Below are 16663 nucleotides of genomic sequence, written 5' to 3' on the forward strand. Positions count from 1 at the left end.
CCATTATGGAGTAATTTTGCCATGTCGTCCTGAATAAATGCATTTTTATTATTTCATATTCCATTTAGCACAAGACTGTTATTTGTCATGACCATGCCATTTATTTAGCTATTGGGGAAAAATACTTGGATAAAAAGAATATCCTGTAAAATATTGGAGTAGAGAGACTGAAACAATGACATATTGCGGCTCCCTTTGTCGCGTTTTCCTCGTTCGTGAATCGTGAATCCGCTAAACCGGCAGATCAAAAGACTTTCTCGCTAGTTTCTTTGCCAAATTGTTGTATATAGTCGAATAGTCTCAAAATATGATTCCAATTCACATAATAATGCTATTTTAAAAAAAATTTCTCCTGTCGTACGCATTTTAAACCACTCATCAGTGATTGGGCACACATCGGTTTCAATTGCTCAAGTCTCCTTAGGCAGAGGGTTCACTTACTTATTTTTCCCCTTCTGTCATTGTTTGCATGGTATTCTCATTAAAATATGAAAACTTATGTTTGGTGGCTTTAGTTAAAGCAGGCAGTTTTTACATCTGTGTGATTTTGACAAATATCTGATCACATTTGATGGTGATTTTAAGCCACTGTACTTTGCCACCCATAGTTTTAAAAAAACAGTTTGAAATCATAAACTTGGAAATCATACCCTTACTTAGAAAACTTAACCCAAGTTGGAAACCCTAAACACTGCTCTAGTTCAAACCCTGAACCTAGTTTGAAACTTAACTATAGTTGGAAACTCGAACCTAGAGAAAAACAGTATTTATATTTACATACATATATATGTAGCAATATGAAATATTTGTAAATATGTACGAGGTCATCATGACACAACAACAGACCACACCGACATTGATGTTCATTTTTATTGAGATCAAACGAGTGTTTTCACATCAGGCAATAAAGTGCACTTTTAGTTGACAGCTAATGACGCCTCCGTCATCATCGAGATGCAAGCCGCCTTCGGGTGGCGCTCTTGTGGCCACGTCACAGTAGTCAACAAAAGGGGTGTGGGTGTCATGAATGGAAGCTCTTTCTCAACGAATCACACGGCAAGACAGTTTGTTACCGGGTGGGAAAGACAGCACAGTTATACGCTTATTTTAAAAAAATAATGTCGCTGTTTTCTATAGACTAGACCATTTATGTACATGTTTACAAAGAGCACATGGACATTTCATTATGACGAGGAGTACAACAGTTTGGCACAATGTGGAGAAAACTTGAGATGTTGAAATGCTCGTTTTGTGGGAGAAATTTTCAATTAACATGATGATAGGAAAATATAACATAAAAAACTTTTATGCCAATGTGGGAATGATTAAGTATTACCAAATGCAAAAAAATAAAAACAACCAAAAATCGCTAAAATTTAAAATTTTTGCCATTGACAGCGAGACACATCCAATCCATTTTAAGTGGAAGTCGCTGGACGTCCATCGCCCTTTAATGGCAAGCAAAGTCCCACCAAGTTGGATGTTTGATTTATTCACACACACAAAAATAGTGTTCAATCGCTAAAAAACCCAAACACATAAGTCCTGCTAGTGTCTTGCGGTTAGTGCTACAATAACAGAAATAAATAAGTTGAATAAATAATAAAATCTACAGAACATGTAAATGTGTGTCATCTGATTCTGTAGTTAGGTAGTTTGCCAAAATTATAATATGAAAATATGACTTTAAACCCCTTCAAAAATGCATAGGATTTGAGAGGAATGTCAACTTTTGACAGTACGTTGTTTTGAATAAAGTGCGGTCAGATGCAGGTGAAGTCAGTTAAAAATTAAGGTTGGGGTGGTTGACAAACATGGATAGGGGAAAAAGGAGGTGGGGTGGGGCGGGGTCACTCTCTGGACTGGTAAAAGAGGATGTATCCCGATTCAGAGTTCTTGGAGATGTCTGACGTAAGTCCGTAAAACTCCTCGATGGCGTGGGCGTCGATTTTCTGAGGGAAGAGAGAAGACCGATGAGCCAAACATGGCCAGCGAACAAAGGCGTACGCGGGTGTGACGCACCTCCACGATGTCATCGTCGAACAGCAGCCAGAAGCCATGACTCTTCACGATGGTGATGTAATGCCCTCGGTTTGGACCGCTGAGTAAACATAAACAAGTGTTCAGTTTCAGGCCTGAGGTATGATCTCATTACAGTATGGCCGACTTTAACTACTGTACGTTTTTTGATGCTATAATGCTGTTATATGAGCTTGGAACCTTTTGCCATGACGACAAAAATGAGGTAGAGGGGACCTCATTCACCACTATTTAGAAATATTACGCAAATATAATAATTAGAGATGTCCGATCACGTCATTTTCAAAGTATCGGAATCGGCAAAAAAATATCGGCCATGCCTTTTTTAAACATATATATATATATATATATATATATATATATATATATATATATATATATATATATATATATATATATATATATATTTTTTTAAATAAATCGTTTTCTAATTGTATTTAACGTTACAGACATAATATGTTTCACTCTTCCAGAGTCTTTAGTTTAGGCTTAGGGTAGGGTTATCAAATTTATCCTAATAACGGCGGTAATTAATTTTTTAAAAAATGTATCACGTTAAAATATTTAACGCAATTAATGCATGCGCTGCACGACCCTCTCACGCATTGTCGTGCTCAATCTGTAATGGCGCCGTTTTACCTATATAGAGAGATAAAAGGCAGCGTAAAATGAGTAGAGTGAATTTTGGCAGCCTTTGGAGCCTTTTTTTAATTGGCTAAAACCTTACAATCCCTCTCCCTACGATTAGAAATATCATGGGAAGCAATGTGGGGAAGCAAGGTAGCAATTGATCTTTATCTTAATACCTTATTTTATTTGCCAACGCAGAGAAGTTATATCAATTGGTAGCACTACGCACAGTCATGGTTCCACTTCCCATAATGCATTTGGGCATGACTACAGTATCATTTACTGAAAGCTCAACAAATACACTAGATGGCAATATTTAGTCACAATATACAAAGTCACAAGTCTTTCTATCCGTAGATCCCTCTCACAGAAAGAATGTTAATAATGTAAATGCCATCTTGAGGATTTATTGTCATACTAAACAAATACAGTACTTATGTACTGTATGTTGAATGTATATATTTGTCCGAGTTTTATTCATTTTTTTCTTAATGCATTGCCAAAATGTATATGATCAGGAAAAATTATCGAAATGATTGGAATTGAATCGGGAGCAAAAAAAAGCAATCGGATCGGGAAATATCGGGATCGGCAGATACTCAAATTAAATCGATTGGGATCGGATCGAAAGCAAAAAAACATGAGCGGAACAACCCTAATAATAATTAAATACAGTTATGAGCCTAGTTCAAACTTTAATACCATTATGAGCTTAGCCTGAATTTCTATAATGCAATTATGAGTATAATTGTATATAATGGTACCTCTACATACGAGTTTAATTCGTTTCAGGACCTTGTTTGTAATTCGAAATGGTTGTATGTCGAGCAGGATTATCCCATAAAAATACATTATAATTCCATTAATTCGTTCCACAGCTCGAAAACCTACACTAAATCATTAAATACTGCTGGTACTATTGCAAATGGCAATTACACATAGCAAAACAAATAAATTATAAATAAAAATCGGATTAATATAATAGTAATTCCTGTAATAAGGTAGCGAATCGAGTTCTTATGAGGAGGATGTGTTTTACGTACTGTACCTGAACGCACCGCGTGGCTGACTTGACAGTGGTTACCACAATATTAACTGTAACATCAATTTATAAAGACTGGCGAACGGAGGTCGGGAAGGACCATCGAGATCGCAGACATCCTATGGCCGTATTATCGAGCCAGTTCACGGACGCACACGTCACGCTCATATTTTTCGATTATTTCCATCTTCTTTTCAATTGGAAGTGTCACCCTTTTCCTTTTTTCACCACCAGCACAGACCTTCTTGGAGCCCATGTTGTTTCTCATAAGAAAATCCGCCATGCGTCCGTCTCTCGAGAAAACAAAGAACTGCGGCGCTGTCATAAATCGTCGTATTTCGAGCATGTCATCGGATGTCGAAAAGATCGTGTGTCGAAGCGATCGTAGGTTGAGGTGCCAATAGTACAACAATAGTACGTTTTGGTCCACCTTTTCAAATTTTTGCCAGTTAAAACGTTACGATTTGAAGACTGGAAATCGGTGACCAGTCCACGACCGTGTTGTGCATTCTTCTTCTAGGCCTTCAAGAGTATGACGTGCGTTGACATAATTAATAGCTTGTATAAAGACATGGATTCGTTCTCTCGTCCCGACAGTGCAATTTTGCATTGGACAAGTCAAAAGTGACTTGAACACCTCGAGGGAAATTTAAATGGTGAGGAAGAAAAGTTGGCGGAGTCTTAAACGGAGGGAGGGACACAAAAAATGACAAAAAAGGAATTCTCGAAAATTGGGTGAGGCATCCTAATTGGCTTCAATACCAGGAGTGAAGCTTAAATACAGTTTCCTGTTTTTGCCTAGTTGTGATACATACAGTGCCTTGCAAAAGTATTCCCTTGAACCTTGCAACCTTTCGCCACATTTCAGGCTTCAAACATAAAGATATAAAATTTTAATTTTTTGTCAAGAATCAACAACAAGTGGGACACAATCGTGAAGTGGAACAAAATTTATTGGATAATTTAAACTTTTTTAACAAATAAAAAACTGAAAAGTGGGGCGTGCAATATTATTCGCCCCCCTTGCGTTAATACTTTGTAGCGCCACCTTTTGCTCCAATTACAGCTGCAAGTCGCTTGGGGTATGTTTCTATCAGTTTTGCACATCGACAGACTGACATTCTTGCCCATTCTTCCTTGCAAAACAGGTCGAGCTCAGTGAGGTTGGATGGAGAGTGTTTGTGAACAGCAGTCTTCAGCCCTTTCCACAGATTCTCGATTGGATTCAGGTCTGGACTTTGACTTGGCCATTCTAACACCTGGATACGTTTATTTTTGAACCATTCCATTGTAGATTTGGCTTTATGTTTTGGATCATTGTCCTGTTGGAAGATAAATCTCCGTCCCAGTCTCAGGTCTTGTGCGGATACCAACAGGTTTTCTTCCAGAATGTTCCTGTATTTGGCTGCATCCATCTTCCCGTCAATTTTAACCATCTTCCCTGTCCCTGCTGAAGAAAAGCAGGCCCAAACCATGATGCTGCCACCACCATGTTTGACAGTGGGGATGGTGTGTTCAGGGTGATGAGCTGTGTTGCTTTTACGCCAAACATATCGTTTTGCATTGTGGCCAAAAAGTTCAATTTTGGTTTCATCTGACTAGAGCACCTTCTTCCACATGTTTGGTGTGTCTCCCAGGTGGCTTGTGGCAAACTTTAAACGAGACTTTCTATGGATATCTTTGAGAAATGGCTTTCTTCTTGCCACTCTTCCATAAAGGCCAGATTTGTGCAGTGTACGACTGATTGTTGTCCTATGGACAGACTCTCCCACCTCAGCTGTAGATCTCTGCAGTTCATCCAGAGTGATCATGGGCCTCTTGGCTGCATCTCTGATCAGTTATCTCCTTGTTTGAGAAGAAAGTTTGGAAGGACGGCCGGGTCTTGGTAGATTTGCAGTGGTCTGATGCTCCTTCCATTTCAATATGATTGCTTGCACAGTGCTCCTTGAGATGTTTAAATTTGGGAAATCTTTTTGTATCCAAATCCGACTTTAAACTTCTCCACAACAGTATCTCGGACCTGCCTGGTGTGTTCCTTGGTTTTCATAATGCTCTCTGCACTTTAAACAGAACCCTGAGACTATCACAGAGCAGGTGCATTTATACGGAGACTTGATTACACACATTTGGATTCTATTTATCATCATCGGTCATTTAGGACAACATTGGATCATTCAGAGATCCTCACTGAACTTCTGGAGTGAGTTTGCTGCACTGAAAGTAAAGGGGCCGAATAATATTGCACGCCCCACTTTTCAGTTTTTTATTTGTTAAAAAAGTTTAAATTATCCAATAAATGTTGTTCCACTTCACAATTGTGTCCCACTTGTTGTTGATTCTTGACAAAAAAATTAAATTTCATATCTTTATGTTTGAAGCCTGAAATGTGGCGAAAGGTTGCAAGATTCAAGGGGGCCGAATACTTTTGCAAGGCACTGTATTTATGATAATAATCGAAGCCTAATTCTTCTGTTTACTGAACGTCTTTTATTTTGAAATTTGCCCTTACTCCCTGTTACACTTTTATTTTGGTGTATTTCCTGTTCCGTGTGTAACTTCAAGGCGGGCCAAAAGGAGTGACAGCAAACTATGTAAGTTTTGATCTAGTCTTGCGGAAAAGCTCTTACGGTGATCCTGGTGATCGTTTTATTTTCCAAGGTGAACGGCTTTATTTTCTTATGGTTCAAGGGAATGGTTTTGCAATGTTTGACAATAAAAGACACCAAATCATCAGTCAAGTCTCACCCTTATTCGGAGCGGGTCCGCTACATACTGTATTATTCCCGTCTGAGCTGCCCAGTATGAAGCGAAACATGATGAATTATGATAAACTTAGCCTAAGCTCATAATCAAATAATAATGTGAGACCAGCTCATCATCGTATTATAGATTTGCTTGAAGTGTTGGGAATACTGGGGTGAAAACCTCTCCTCTTGCACCACAATAATAATAAATGGGGTCCATGCCAAAATGGCGGTACCTTTTTGCTCATATCCCCGCTATGATATTTCCAGACGGAGTGTACGTCACCTGCCGCAGTGGACTACCACAGCCACAAGGTCATACATGCGATCCAGGTTGACCGCGTCGCCTGATGTATTGAAGAGGCGGAGCTCCAGAGGGAAGACCACGCGATAGGACAGCTTGGTATAACGGTGCAACTGCTCCATGTACTTGAAGCGCTTCAAGTGCAGTGCCAGTATCATGGGAAGCTTCTTTACGCACATCCTACAACAAAGACATGCAGGTTGATGTCGGTTAACTCATTGGCTGCCGTTGACGGCCGGAGACGTCCAATCCACTTGAACTGGGGCGGAAACTTTCAATGAATTGGACATCTATCATCATTAATGACATCAAAAGAGTTCAAATAACTGCTACAAACTGACCGCTTCTGCGCTTCCTGCTTGCTGCAGCACATCTCGCAGTAGTACTTGTACTCGCTGCACAGTGTCTCTGTGTTGCTGAAGTCCCTGCGGAGTGACGCGCCCGTTATTCAATCTGACCTACTTTTCCATATCGGAAAAGAAAGGCTACCTGAGACAGTGCGTTATGGATGTGTTCTGCTCCACGTCCACGGAAAGATCGAGGAAATCCTCATCTTTGCTGCTTACCTATTGAAACATGACTAGTTCAGCTTGAATGTGGGGGAAAAGGGCAACAAATTGGATTTCTTTTAAGTATCATCTCTTAATAGTTGACTAATATTTTAAATACTAATATAATGTATTAACCAATTAATGCAAAAGTGGTGAATGGATAATAAGTTTTGTAAAACGACTAAAATTATTCACTCGGATATTTTAAACTTTTAAACAAATTACGTCACAATGAAAAAAGTAGTGTCTGTAAATAGGTCAAGGATAGCTACCTCATAAATGTTGCTTAATTGTATTTTTTTTTTGTTACTATCGTGTTTTCCCTGATATTTTAGATGATAACTAATTGATCCAAACGAAGACAAAAAAACATTTATAAGGGTAAATATTTGAAAAAAGAAAATCTCGACCACTCCTTGATCTCAGCAATTTCTGCATTGCGACCCTTGTTATATTCAGGGGTGAAAGTGGGCCAGAACGGTCAGGAACGCAGTTCCGGTATAAGATTCAGGGCCAGAACGCAGTTCCGGTATAAGATTCAGGGCCGGAATGCTGTTCCAGTACACTGTATTTTGATTCTGAAAATATGACGGCAAACGTCAAAACGCTATTATCAGGGAATGCGCGGGAAGGCAGGTTGTGTGGACCCAAAAGCAGTGAAACAAAAATGCAAGGCAGGAGGCAGTGAACTCAAAAAAAAAAAAAAACGTTTTAATAATAACTAACAAAAATCACAAAGTTTAAACAAAAGGACTATGGATCAACAAAACTTACGTAAACGGATGGACAGGTACGCGAGGGCTTGGACGGGTCTTGACTTTGGCAAGGACAGACATAGACAATGACGCAACAAGGAGTGACAAGAAACTGGGTCATTATATACGCAGACAAGGGGTAACGAGACGAGGAACAGCTGGGTAACACAGGTGGATGCAGATTGCAGGATACACTGGGAAAACACACACAGGTGAGAGCAATGGGTAATCACAGGGACAAGTCACACTAGGAGAAACCAAACACAAAACCTAACAGCTATGTAAAAAAAAAAAAACAATTTAAGCTGCCACACATGCATTTCATCTCCAAGAAGAAAACAATTTACTAGGGCTGCAGCCATCGATTATTTTAGCAGTCGATTAATCGATGAACTAGTTAGTTCGAATAATCGAATACGGAACATGAAAAATTAAAATACCTGAGCTGAGCCTCAAACAGTACCTCAAAAATTAGAGCCGTCCCGATTAGTCGACGTTGTCGACGTCATCGATGACGTAAATGCGTCGACGGGCAAAACATACCGTCGACGGATAATGACGGGTTAAAAAAATTACATGCAGATAAAGTTTAGAATGGAGGGCGCTCGCGATGCAAGCGGTTGTTACCGGCACCACCAAGGAGGCTGCTGTTATTATCAATGTGACCGGCATTGTCAGATTGAGCGGAGAGAAAGAAAGTGGGCGAGCGAGAGAGAGGGAGGGAACGAGATCCGTGAGAGTTTGAAAAGTGCGCGGGCAGCGCGGAGTTAAGTGGCTGCATCCATCACGTTTTTGTTTTGGTCAATAAAAGTATCCATAAAAAGCCATCCGATGCCTCTCTGTGTTTTTATGCACGCCGCCGCCTTCCAGAGGAGGAAATCGGACGAACCGACGACAAAGAGTCAAGTGAATCGCCAGTTCCCTCCTCACTGCGGCGAGCAGTTGAAAACACCGCCAATTACCAAGAAGGGCAGAATTGGTAACACGGTGAAAGAGGCATAAAGCCAAAAAAGTGGACCAAACTAGCCAGAGCCTGAAATTATTTCAAGGAAAATATGGAGGGTGCCACCACTGTGTGTACTCTTTGCTAAGCTGAGCTCGCATACCACGGTAGAACGGCTATGAACGAACACTTGACGCTCCATCACCCAGGTGTATTTCGGAAGACAACAGGAAACAACAAGCTAGCGGATTGTAAGTCCATACAACTTTCTAACGATTTTTTAAAAAAAATTGAAGTTGCCTTTATGTGCGTCGTACCAATGTGCATTTTTATTTAATAAAACAAACAAACAAACAAACAAACAAACAAACAAACAAACAAAAAATATATATATATATATATAAATGGTTTTATATAATATTTTATTATTAATAAATGTATTAGGATCATGGAAGGTCCCACTTGAGGGAAAAATATACATATCCTGTATATATATATAATATAATAAAAATATATATGGAAACACAGCACTGGCCTGCTTACTGTAATCCATGACTGCACAAATGTTAGTTACTTTATATTATAAAGTATTATTGTATTATTGTGTATTGTAGTATTCTATAAAATTAATACTATATATTTAATTTTTGTTACTATGACTATGTGTGCCTTTCATTCAAAATAATTTTGGTAATATTTCAGTGTGCCCTCTGCTTTATCTATTTTTAGGTTAAAACAAACAAAAGTTGAACAGTTTTCCCCTCCCCCAAAAATGCGGAATGCACACCAGAAAGAGCATCTGAACTCACACAAAGTATTCTGGAAATGATTGTCCGGGACATTGCAATTCATTTTAACATTTAGAACAATATAAACAATGACATACCGCAAAAAGAGTAAGAATTGTTTTGACTCCGGTTAAAAAGGTGAAGTCACAGTGTTTCCGTTTACATTTTTTTGCACCAGTTAATGCCAGCAGCATTTGACCTCATTGTTTGTGATTTATTATTGATTTGTTATTTATTTATTATTATTATTAAATTAATAAAGAATTTAGGTGTTCCAAAATTGTTTTTTGTGAATAAATAAGCTTTAACAAAAATTTCATTATTAAATTAGTAAAAAAAAAAAAATTAGATTAGTCGACTAATCGTAAAAATAGTCGGCTGACTAATCGGGAGGAAATTAGTCGTTTGGGACAGCCCTTAAAAAAAAATCATTAAAAAAAAAAAAAAAAAAAAAAAAAAAAAAGAATCTATGTACAACAAAAGAACAATTGGCTAACTTACATAGCAAAAGTCTACTAGCTTAAATGCTATAAAATGCTAACTTTTTATTTTTTATTTTTACAATGCTCTTAAATGGTTCAGAGACATATTCCCACTAAAACAGCAAAATATACCTATAAACTAAATTATGAATGCATAAAAATCATTAGCTCAAACAAATACTTAGCTTACGTTGGTCTGAACAGGGAGCAGTTGGATTCAGCCATGTGAAATGAGGCAGAACAGAGGGCAGTGTATCCACCCTAATCAATAAAACTAAATGCTAACACTCTCAAAATAAACCATTACAACGCCACTTTAAGTAAACGAATACTCAAAGCAACAAAATTTAATTCGAATATTTTTTTCTCATCCAATACTCGAGTAAATCGATTAATCGTTGCAGCACTAGTTTTGATTGGCATACAGTTTGTTTAATCAGAAGTCAATTCTGTCCAAAGCAGCCTGATTCCCCTCAAGAATGATGGGAAACAAAAAACGCTCATTGTCAACTATTAATATAAATATTCTTGTAAGTTAATTTTATTGCTGACACTGCGTTTCAGGGTCATCAACATGTTGTGCCCCCCTGCCCCAAAAATCAAACTCCGCCTATGAACTGTGCTAAAACAGTTTTCCTTGCATTTCAGTAGTTTAAGAAGTATGACCCCCCTCCACCCAAAAAAAAAAAAAAAAAAAAGAAAAAAGAAAAAAAAAATCTGGCTCCGTGGTGACCTTCACGTCGGGGAGTTCCGGCAAGAATTTCTAGCCACTTTCACCTCTGGTTATATTACCGAGTTTCATCCATAAAATCCCCAAAAAGTCCAGGTGTGGCCATTCACAGCTGTGTCATGACACTCGGTGAGACATGCTACACTGAGTTTTTGGATTGAAACAAGATAAGTACGCGATAACCTCGAGTAAGGGTTTAGGGGTTTTAAATTATTATTATTATTATTTTTTTTAAATGCCCTTCTGTTCAAAATGTTTCTTCCCCCAGAAAATTGAGATTTTAAGCCTTCCAATGATGCGTCACACATGCATATAGGACAACAAGTCAAGTCACCTGAGTGTTTTCCGCCATATACTACTACATAAAAGTTTTTCGAGGTTTATCACCTATTGCGGCGGGTTCTGGTCCCCATTAACCGTGAAAAACGAGGAATCACTGTATATATTAAATGACTGAATTTATTAAAAATGTATATTTTTAAATTTGAATAAATACATTATAAAAAATATATCCTTAATTTTTAAACTGACTGAAAATGTTAGTTTGAAAAATACATTATTAATACATTATTTAAACAAATTCATATGTAAAATAGCAGATTTGACTAATATTTGGAATTTGTGTTTATTTAAAATGGTTAATTTTAACAATATTTTCTATTTTCTCACCACAAATAATTTATCAATTATCGAATTGAGCTTTGCATACAAAGTGATTTTAAAATCAATTTTTTATTACATGTAAAAACGCTGTGCTGTTTCCAGGAAATCTACCACAATTCTTGAAGAATAAATAAAGAAAAAAGCCATACTTTACCGTCTCGCAGTTGAGGCAGCGCGTCTCGTTGGTCAGCGTGCCTTGGAAGATGTCGTGCACCCACGTGGGCTCCGTCTTATTTTCAGTCACTGCGGCTGTCTCGGCCTCGACGGGGGCGCCGTTGTTCTTCAGGCGCCCGTTCTGCTTCTCCTGCTTCTTCTCCTCCTGTAGAATATCAGCCACCGTGTTCAGCAGATAGTTGAGGAACTCGTGCGCATCCTGCTGCATGTAGTTGTCAAACAGGTCTGCAGCAACATGAAAAGCGCCACAGTTATTAGGGAGGAGTTTCTCCAACCCCGCCGGGAGCGTCTTTTCACCATTTTCCTTGCGCAGGCGCGAAATGAACTTCTTGGGCGGGATGACACCCACTTTCTTCTTCTGTGTGGCGATGGAGTGGAAGAGGTCGGCCAGGCACGTGAGCAGGTTCTCTTTCTTCTTCTGCTGGGCCTTGTAGGCCAGCACGTTCTCGCGGAACGGCCGGCAGAAGTAGAGCGCCTGCAGCACCGAGTTGCAGTAGCATGTGTTGCCGAACTGAAAAAGCAAAAACAAACAAAAAACATGGATGTTACATTCGGGAACAGCAGTAATAGCTTCTGGGTCAATTTGACCTTGAGCATATTTATTCAGGCAAATTGTTTCTCTCATTAGGAACTCCATTACCATTTGGTTCCATATTACACAAATTATGCTTAAGTAGTTTCAAGAGGTCAAATTGGAGACCTCAAACTCTCCTTGTTTTTCTGTTCTCAGGAACAGCAATTATATTCCTGGATCAAATTATGCACATCTCAGGATCCTGTTTAATCCATATTTACCAAGTCACAAATCATTAACTTCAGGCACAGGGACAAAATAAAAGGATCAACTTGACACAGGACGTGTTTATCACTCCAAATTGTTTATATCTCAAAGTTACCTCAATCACAAATGCTTGAAATCTTATTTTTGTCCAGAACCTCTCACAGATGGTGGCTTCATTAAAGTAAGATTTTTAAGACCTTTTCTCATGTTTAAAAGAGATCTACAACTTTATCTTTAAGTTGAAGCAATTACAAGCCGCACGTGTCTTTATTGCTTAAAGTTTGGCATAATGTCAGGATTTTGTGATTTTTCTAGGAACTGTTTTTCAACAAAGAGTGTCAACACTAACTGTGCTTCTCATGTTAAGAACATTATTTCCAGCACAGTGGAGCGAAAAAAGGAATTAGGAATGATTTAGGGGTTTTGGAATGGCGAAGATGGTTTGTGATCCTAATGTTAGGATACGCAAAACATAAAGGATTAGAAATATGGAGAACGTACATTTTTAGTTTAACCTTTTATAGGACAAGTGACTGTTTTCGGTACATTAAAAAAAAACAAAAACAAAAGAACTTAACCCCCTCAAGACCTGGCGTCCACATATTTGGACATAACTATTTGACCTAAAATGTGAAGTCCACATACAATGGTATGAAAAAAGTATCTGAACCTTTTGGAATTTCTTACATTTTTGCATAAAATCCCCATCAAATGTGATCTTTGTCAAAATCACACGGATTTAAAAACAATGTATGCTTTAGCTAAACCACCCAAACATTTATAGGTTTTCATAATTTAATGAGGATAGCATGCAAACAATGACTGAAGTGGGGAAAAATAAGTGTGTGAACCCTCTGCCTAAGGAGACTTAAAGAGCATATGACACCAGAAAAAAAGTCTTAAATGGCATTATTATGTGAATTAGAATCATATTTTGAGACGATTCGACTATATACAACAATTTAGCAAAGCGCAGATGACGAGAAATTAGTCTTTTAATCTGCCGGTTAGCCACGCCTACCATTATAGGGCTTTAGCGTCCCCAACAGGTGGATGACGTCAGCGGTAGACTAGGCTCATCGGTTTTACTATTCAGCCCATTGAGGGGGAATTGTTCAGAACGAGGAAAACGCGACGAAGAGAGCTGCAAAATGTCATTGTTTCAGTCTCTCTACTCCCAATATTTTTACAGGATATTCTTTTTATCCAAGTATTTTTCCCCAATAGCTATATAAATGGCTTGAGAAGGACCAGTCAGCCCGTCGAGGGGGAACTATTCACAATGAGGAAAACGCGACGAAAAGAGTGGCAAAATGTCATTGTTTCTGTCTCTTTACTTCAATATTTTTACAGGATATTCTTTTTACCCAAGTACTTTCCCCAAATGCTAAATAAATGGCATGGTCATGACAAATAACAATCTTGTGCTAAACGGAATATAAATTAATAAAAATCCATTTATTCAAGACGAAATGGCAAAATTACTCCATAATGGTCAAAACAGTCGACTTCACCTTTACTGTCACACCTCCTGAACGATATTTTATGACACCTAAATCGGACATATGTAATTTCCCTTCCCCGGCTTCGGAGAATGTAAACAGACCAGAAGGAGTGACAGCTAGCCGACATGCTAACCCGAACCGAGGGATGTTTCAAAGTCTTCGAAGTGGAAAATCACACATAACTAGCCTGGATTATTTGACATGACGACCCGGTTGTCGAGTTTCTTTGCGGATCGGCAAACCGCCCGGCGGAGAGCAATTTACAGTTCGTTCCCTGGAGGAGGGTGGCTGGAGTTGTTGTGTAGCTAACGCGCTAACAGCTAACTGCTAATGAGCATGAGGATAGCTTTTTACATGCCTATCAATGATCAAACGTAAGTAGTCCTTTATTTAAAGGAATTTTATAGTGTTTACTTTGTAATCACTGTATTCGTATTTGACATAATACAAAACAAGATGTTTACTCACTTCCTTGTAAGTCCAATGGTCCCACAGTAAATATCCACGGTGAATGGGAACCTTTTGAAACTCCAAAAAGGCGCATACGCCTCTCCCGCATACAGAATGATTTTTCTGCAGCCGTTTGGCTGGCGTGATGCAAAAAATAAAAGTATTAATCCGCAAAATCAGCTGAATCCTTCGTCCTCATACACAACAGTACACTGTATAGTGAAGAGAACGTCTTCTACCGTACACGTCACAGCGCCCTCCTCCTCAATGCAAGACCGAAGCCGGAAGTCACTCATTTTCATGGCGCGGGATTCAAAAAACTAAATAAATATAGGGATCGCTTCCACACACATCCAAGCGGTCCATATCATTCAGGGGCATAAAATACCGCGTGTATTATGAAATAAACATGCTTTTTTGTTTCACAGGCACTTTAAAGAGCAATTGAAACCAATTTTTACCAAACAATTTAAGACAGGTGTATGCCCAATTACTGATGAGTGGTTTAAAGCTGCCCTGCCCACTATAAAACATACACCTGGTAAGAATTGTCTTGATGTGATGTGCATTGTGTGATGTGCACCATGTAGGCATGTGCCAGTTACTGGTTTCATGGTTTACCGTGGTGTGAAAACGTCGCAGTTTCAAAACCACTAAAATTTTCCGTCATACCAAAGTGTGGTATTTGCTATTTTTAATGTGCAAAAAAATGCAGACATAAGTGGCTTGGCGCGTCAGCGCTCACCCCTTCCCCCGTTTGTTGCTGTGTGTGAAAGTGATGCTATTCTGCTAAACAGCCAGCGACCCAAAAAACAAACACTCCAAACACAAGGCGTACTTTTCTTCATTTTATTGAGCTCTTAATTCGTGTTAAGTGAAATATACAAAATAAATACATTTAAAACGTTGTACAATTGTATTTTTCAACGTGTGAGTAGGTTCAACAGGTTAGCACCATGAAAAAGTTTGCAAAACAAAACAACACACAAATTACAAAACACACGTTTTCCTTTCAAATTCAATAAACAAACTAACTAAAACCTTGCAAAAACGAACGTTAGCCTAGGCTTAGCTGGGAGAGCAATTTCGTCGGCGTTTTAAGTCTCACAGCCGCTGAGTGAGAAACACGGTTGAATGAAGGGGGGAAAAAAAGGATAGCGTCAAAGATCGCTATTTGAGAAATATGATCTTGCCCTAAGCACAAATCCACATTCGCTGGACGAGAAGAGGTCTCACTACCAAAGTTTTTTTTTTTTTTTTTAGATGAAACCTTTCCATAACAATATTTACATTTTAACTAACTTATACATTTTTAACTAATTTATTAACTTATGAATTCTTTGTTCTTTTTAACACAAAGGCATGATATCACGTAGATTAGAGTTGACACAGTGGCTGAAAATAGCGAAAAAAAAGTCATGCAGTAGGCCTATATATTTTATTTGATAATTTTATTTAGAAGTGTTTTTACTTTTTATAGCAATTATTTTGTCCTGGCTCTAATCTGTCGGTATAGTTCTATTTATTTTAAATTTATTTATAATATTTGTTATTTGTTTATTTATTTTAACATTATATTCATGTTCCAATTTGCAAATATGTTCTGAAAATTAAAAAAAAATCCTGTTCAACGGATTTAAATTTTTTTTTTTTTTTTTTTTTAAACTCATAAATCTCAAAATAACACATTTTGGAGCCATAATTGTAATACCATGATACCGCGGTATTTTTGCTCACGGTTATCGTACCGTCAAAATCTCATACCGGCACATGCCTAGCACCATGGCTCGGTCAAAAGAGCTGTCTGAAGACATGCGATCAAGGATTGTGGATTTGTATAATGCTGGGAAAGGATACAAAACCATCTCTAAAAGTCTGGACATTCATCAATCGACATTCAGAGAAGTTGTCCACAAATGGAGAGAGTTTGGCACTGTTGCTTCTCTCCTAAGGAGTGGCCGTCCACCAAAGATGATGCCAAGAGTTCAGCGCAGAATACTCAGAGAGGTAAAAAAGAACCCTAGAGTGTCTGCTAAAGACTTACAGAAATCACTGGCACAGTCCAATATCTCTGTGCACAC

General features: G+C 38.3%; 1 protein-coding gene across 3 annotated transcripts in view; it reads right to left on the reverse strand.

Annotated features, from left to right (window-relative positions):
- Positions 1-863: 863 nt before the first annotated feature.
- Positions 864-16663, reverse strand: part of usp46 (ubiquitin specific peptidase 46) — a 31158-nt gene continuing 15358 nt past the window's right edge. For 2 of the 3 annotated variants that reach the window (XM_057841948.1, XM_057841947.1), the window contains 7 exons: positions 12144-12357; positions 11827-12071; positions 7250-7326; positions 7102-7185; positions 6743-6940; positions 2023-2101; positions 864-1952 (listed from right to left, as the gene is read on the reverse strand). In XM_057841948.1, the coding sequence (XP_057697931.1) occupies positions 1851-1952; positions 2023-2101; positions 6743-6940; positions 7102-7185; positions 7250-7326; positions 11827-12071; positions 12144-12357 (999 nt within the window). In that variant the 3' untranslated portion in view covers positions 864-1850. Of the gene's footprint in view, positions 1953-2022; positions 2102-6692; positions 6941-7101; positions 7186-7249; positions 7327-11826; positions 12072-12143; positions 12358-16663 lie in introns of all 3 variants that reach the window. The other variant, XR_009063946.1, reaches the window with a different exon arrangement.

Source organism: Corythoichthys intestinalis, chromosome 7, assembly GCF_030265065.1.
Source record: "Corythoichthys intestinalis isolate RoL2023-P3 chromosome 7, ASM3026506v1, whole genome shotgun sequence".
NCBI classification, from domain to species: Eukaryota; Metazoa; Chordata; class Actinopteri; order Syngnathiformes; family Syngnathidae; genus Corythoichthys; species Corythoichthys intestinalis.